The following is a 6,000-nucleotide window of genomic DNA, read 5'->3' as shown; positions in this document are numbered from 1 at the left end:
CCAGATCCCGGAATTTGATTGTTTTCCAGAATGTTAAGTTTGTCCGCAACGACTGTGCGCTGATGCTGCCATGTATTTATTTCTTTTGTGACTTCGATTTCACTAATCTGCGTTTGTCCGGAGTGCGTAGGACGAGTCTTCACTACGCTCAACCTGGCTGTCCAATCGTACCTCCATTTCTGCTCTCCGTCCCGCCTTGCTCAGCCGCGAAATGTCAGACTCGCTCCAAGCATTGTATTTCTGCTTCCATCGATAAGGGTTTCCTGGTTATAGCCAGCTTTACCAGGCTGAGAATGGCTTCTCTTCTGTGACAGAATACCCAAATACTGTCCCCAGTCAGCGCCGTCTCGGCTCCATGGAAACGCGTCCTCTGCTGCAGCGGCGGTCCTACGGCTGTCGTCACCCCTCCCTTCCCACCTCTCGTGCCCTCCCCTTTTCGCGCTCACTCACATGCACTGTTTTGTGTCCCGGTCTGGACGGGGCGAGGTGATGTCATTGCAAACTTCACTCCGTCCCATTCAGACGCGCCGCTTTTTTCTACGCTTGCTGTGAAAACTGAGCAGAAGCAGTGGCTGCTGCATTACAATCAGAGCGAGTTGCAGAGCAGTTTATTATTTTTTTATACATATAAATCCGCCGAAATTTCACAATCCGTACAAGGACAAAGGGTAATCTTCTGGAAGCCCTTCGTGGCGAGGGCGAGTGGGGAGAAACTTGGAAAGTTGGAAAAATGAACCGGAGTTTTAATAAGTCTCAGTCATTGCGGTATCTTGACTGCACTGCCGTGGAAGTTAAAAGCAAGGTAAGAGGAGAGATTTCAATTCTTATAGCTTTTTTGTCGGGTCCTTGTTAATGTTTTTGCATTAGCCAGATTAAAGAGCAAGCTGAGCTTTTGCAGATTAGAGTGCAGTCTGTCGGAGGAGGGGGTCGCCGACTGCCGCTTCCTGGTGTTGTAAATGTGCGCACTGATACCGATGAAGGGGGCCGTCTTGAAAAGCACTTTCTATGAACAACGGGCGGCTTCTTTTAAGGGATCATGGACTCATCAAACTCCGAGTTTCGGATTCGATGAAGGGGAGGAACAATGCCTGAGCTAGACATCTGCAAAACAAGTAACAGAAAAAGTTTCAGTGATCTGTAAACGTACGACCGCCTTGAGGAATTCTGCACCGAACCCCCGCGCGGCCGAGTTGTAATTTTATTCCAAATGCTAGACATATTTCTTTGAGAGACCCGATTCGTTCCTTTCAGTCTGGCAATATGTTGGGTCGCAAATCCGCATTCTGAATCGCAAACGGCCGACTTATCTTGGGTCGTCTCTGTTGCCAGACTTTAATTCAGTCCCTAAACTTATGAGCAGTTGCTCCTTCAGGTGTTTCCTCCCGATTTTGGATTAAGGGTCACTTTATTTACGATCAGTTCAAAAGTAAGCACGTTGTACCCGTGCGTCTGCTGTATTCACGAAACCCTCTTAACCAGTATGTACACCCGAACGGTGATCGACCCCTATCGGGAAGTCCAATTAGGCAAATGTGAACACAGAGGGGTTTGCGATGGCTCACTTTAAAAGTCGCGCCCACGCAATGCTGATAAAAAAGTTGCCGTGCAAGCCCTTCTTGCTTGGCTTGTCTGCGCCCACAAAGCCTCGAATATATCGCTATGCAGGGGTAAAAAAAATGGAATTGCACGTGTTTAAAAAAGATAATCCACTGCAAAATACTATTGTGTTTTCAACCCGTTAACACTATTAGTTATTTTGAATTGTTCAACTTCTCTTCCAGTACGGTGTTCGGGGCGGTAAATGGAACCAATTGGCAGTACATCAGATATTAAATCACTTAAATTTCGGGGTAAATACTGGAAAATAAAAGACAATACATAAATTATTTTTATTGCACTGTAGATACCATAAACGGTTCATCTAGAACAGGGCAGGGATATGTGTCCTTTAAAAGTTGACATTTAAAGATATGCATTTTAATGGTTATGGTTTTTGACCGTTATCTTAAAAATAATGACTCCTGATTGGCACTTTACTGGGTTTTGTGGTTACTCATAGAATCATTAATGGACCAAGAACCGTTTTATTCTGGTGAGGTTTCTCTGCAAATGAAATTGGTTCTTTAAAGGCTCCTAATATGTGGACAAAACAGAACTCTTTAATACTGTATATAGTAGGCTAGCACGAAACTAATGGATCAAGAAAAGCTGACCTGAGTCTGTGTTATGGTATGCCGAGAGAGTGCTTCAAAAATCAGGAATTCATTGGGATATCACAAATTTGTTATCATTTGTTCTTGGCTATTTAAGGAACTTGTTACAATATCAGTAAATGAAGGTTCTTTCTTGAACCTTCATATGGATGGACTTTCCTCAACCAAAAATGGTTCCTCAATGGCATCACTCTGTAGAATCAGTGCGCCACCTTTATTTTTAAGAGTGCACTTCATAAACAACAATGCTGTTTTATCAGAAAAAAAGCATTGTAGTCCTGACAATGTACTCTGTGCGTGACCTCTGCATGGTAATCAGACAAGTAAGAATTTGACTACACAGGAACTATGCAGGAAATACTATAACTACATACCTATAATGAAAGGATTGAGCAAGCAGTGCAATCAGTGACTACATACATCCAAATAATCTTTGCTTTAAATTAATATCATCAGGAAACAAAGACTCATCACTCAGTGCAGGAACCACTTCACATGTCAGTAGTTTCTTTCCAGCAGCCATTACTCTGGTCAGTTTAACATTTGATTCCTATCTGTCTTCTCCAGATTCCCAGCCGCTTGGAGTATATTCAACATAAATAAGTTAACCTGTAAACATTGCTGGACTATGTGGCATTATAAATTCAATATATTATCATATGTATTAATTTTGTAATGTGCACTGGACTATAATGTCATTTGCTTTTGCATATACTGTAGTATAATAGTGATGTCATATGTTGAATATAGCTAGTCATCAACTGTATATAATGATTTTGTATCTTCATCTGTAATAGAAAGTCATATTTTTAACAGCAATGTTTTTTGGCAAATAAAGTTTGATTCATTAAAAGCCCTACTGAAATAATAGTAAAATATTATCCTTTTTTCATTTGTAGTCCATAATCGTTCAGTTTGAGCAGTGTGTGATGTGTTTTAGGGAATGAGAGAGACTGAAAAGAAAGAAAGGGAGTATGAGCAATCATTCAAGATAAGTAGTTGCTGTGCTTGTCTTTCATCTTGATGAAGAGTTTCTCAGCCGATTATCACTTAATAATAAAACAACATTCAAATCATGCATATGGTCATGGCTTTTTTTTTTTAAAATACAGATTATCCACTGTAAATATCTGTCACTTATCAATTTATCAGCTAGTCCCAGTGTGCATATATTGGTATGAGTTCCACATTAGGCTGGCATCACACTACATGATTTACGTAGATAGATAGATAGATAGATACTTTATTAATCCCAAGGGGAAATTTACATACTCCAGCAGCAGCATGCTGATAAAAAAAAAATGTTAAATTAAAGAGTGATAAAATTTCCAGTTATTTTCAGCCTTTGCCTTTATTTCCATAATCAGGGAGTCTGGGTGAATCGCAGCACATGCTGTGACTGACAGTCATGTAGTGTGGCATCTCATTACAACACTAATCAAACAGGTTTGATTTTTGTCTTAAGATATAGTTTATGTAAGAGAGTCAACAACCAGTGAAATAGAAATAAGGGGGAGTTTTGAGCAGCAAAACTGAGAAGCTTTCTTGTCCAGTGTTTCATATTTGTAGTACTTTGCCAGAAGGAAGAAAAAAAGATGGATTAAGACTGCAACTTAACTCACCATACCTGTAAAACATTCATGTAGTCATTGGCACAGTTAAGACGGCACATTCGCTGGCTGTCGAAATGCAGCCAGCTCACAGAACTTTGGAAGTTCAAAACTGTGCTGAGAAGTTGTGAGAAAGGTGAATAATCCATCATCACCTGCAGTTCCTAGTTGTGCAATATGTCACCCTCAAGGCAATGAGATTCTGCAACTTCAGTCATTAAGGCTGACGTGCTCTCTGACTCAGAGTCATGTGAATGAGCTGTCAGCTTCAGGTTTTAAAAACTACTGAGACTCTCCACAGGTGATATATTGAAATTCATCTATTCTTTTAAAGGGTCATTCTGGGTAACCAGTTTTCTTTCATTGTTTATCATGTGAATTGAAAAATCAAATATGGGTGATTATTTTTAAAGCTAATGATCAATCAGGAAATATCATGTCTATCGACATTTTGCAATTACAGGGGCCTTAGCAGAAAACTGAAACTGCATGGTAGCAAGCAGAAAGTCAATCAAAATATTGTGCGGCATTTTGTTTTTCACTTTTAAGTGACTTAGCAATGATTTCAAAGTCACTCTTATCACTTGCTCTTATATAAACAGGTACCAGCAAACATCTGTATCTGGCTCTCTGGCAACTCCAAAACTCTGCAGTGCAACTCTTCAGCCGAACAACTTGTGTGCAGTCTGTGAACCTTTCAAACTGAAAATAACATACATTTAAAACAAATGTTGATTATCTTGAAAAGGTTGTGTGGGGAGGAAGGTTTTCAGTAGGATGTCATGTTTTTGCTTTGAAATGAGTTACTAACACTGCCGTCTTGTCTCAGAAATGAGCTAGGCAATAAACATACATACATGGAGCCATAGTGTCACACTTTTGTCTCTGAAATCTTTAAGGGATGCTCCCTGCTCACCAGAATAAAGGTGACACACAGCTGTTTAGCTGCTGAGGTAAACCTACTATTTATGCAGTAATCTGCATGTCCAAAGATTTTCTGGTGGTTGTCCATTATTAACAGGGAATTGTCAGCAAGCGTAGTGACATCATAAAGGTAATGAAATTTGTATTTTCAAAGCAGGCCTTAAAAGCCACCCTTTCTCTTTCCGATTTTAGATTTGCTATTACTCTTATAATTTTTCGTGATTCTTCTGTAAGTGCAATAGTGATTATTGATCCACTTTTGTTTGAAATATATGGGGGTGAAGTGTCAAACCTTACACTATACTTGAGTGCTATAGCTCGGTTTGTTTTTTTGGGAAGAACTCGCACACAAAATGAGGCATCATGTACTGATGGAAGATCCACTTCCACTTTTTGAAGATAAAGTGGATGTGGCAGGCTTCATGATACATTTGTTAGGGTTGTGGTTTTCTGCCTTCCTTAATTTGCTGTGCACAATATGGGATGGCATAGGAAACTTTCTCAAGAAGTCGCCATCTCCTAAAATGTTCTCTGTATGGTGGTTAAAAAATGTTTGCTTTAAATGTAAGATTAGCTCTTACATTAGATTCAATAAATACTTTTTAAGGAAAAATCTATAGTTTATTATGCTTAGTTGTTGCCTTAAAGTAGATTCCTCAGAGGTGAGTGTGTTTATGTATTTGAATGTATCCTATTTAATAAAAGGATATGTGTCTATGTGTCCATCCAGTTATGTCTCTGCTATCCAAAGTTGGTGCATCACAAACATTAGCACTGCTTTTACGACTCCTATACCCAATTGCATGTAACAGAGACTTAGCAACCAGACAGACATGCTGCACTGCAGCCTTAATCCACCTTAATAAAAAGACAAGTGTCTGTGTGTTCGTCCAGTTGTTATGTCTCAATCATGTGTTGTGTTCTGTCTTGCTTTGCATTTGTCATCTCAACAGAAGGTGCATCACAAACATTTGTTGTATTAAAATGCATTGCATTTCTCAGTCCAGTAGAATGAATTTTACAACTACAAATATTTGTGATGTGCAATCTGTTGGAATGAAAAATGTAATACATTTTATTACTACACACATGGCAAAATATGTTCCAAGAAATGGTGCACTGCAAATAGTAACACTGAGGGCTATGTTGATTAGTTAGATTTCAACTCGTCTTAGACATGTTGCACAGCTAGTGTAATATACAGAAGAACGTCATGTTACACAATTGAAACATCTCTAGGCACTAGATATACT

At 39.3% G+C, this 6,000-nt stretch overlaps 1 protein-coding gene across 1 annotated transcript in view; it reads left to right on the top strand.

Annotated features, from left to right (window-relative positions):
- The first annotated feature begins 473 nt into the window (after nucleotides 1-473).
- The window catches only part of pard6gb (par-6 family cell polarity regulator gamma b), a 108,630-nt gene continuing 103,103 nt past the window's right edge, over nucleotides 474-6,000 (top strand). The window contains 1 exon segment of the mRNA XM_039737051.1: nucleotides 474-802. Coding sequence (XP_039592985.1) covers nucleotides 731-802 — 72 coding nt within the window. The 5' untranslated portion in view covers nucleotides 474-730.

Source organism: Polypterus senegalus, chromosome 15, assembly GCF_016835505.1.
Source record: "Polypterus senegalus isolate Bchr_013 chromosome 15, ASM1683550v1, whole genome shotgun sequence".
NCBI lineage: Eukaryota > Metazoa > Chordata > Cladistia > Polypteriformes > Polypteridae > Polypterus > Polypterus senegalus.
This window is presented reverse-complemented; position numbering and strand designations above follow the sequence as displayed.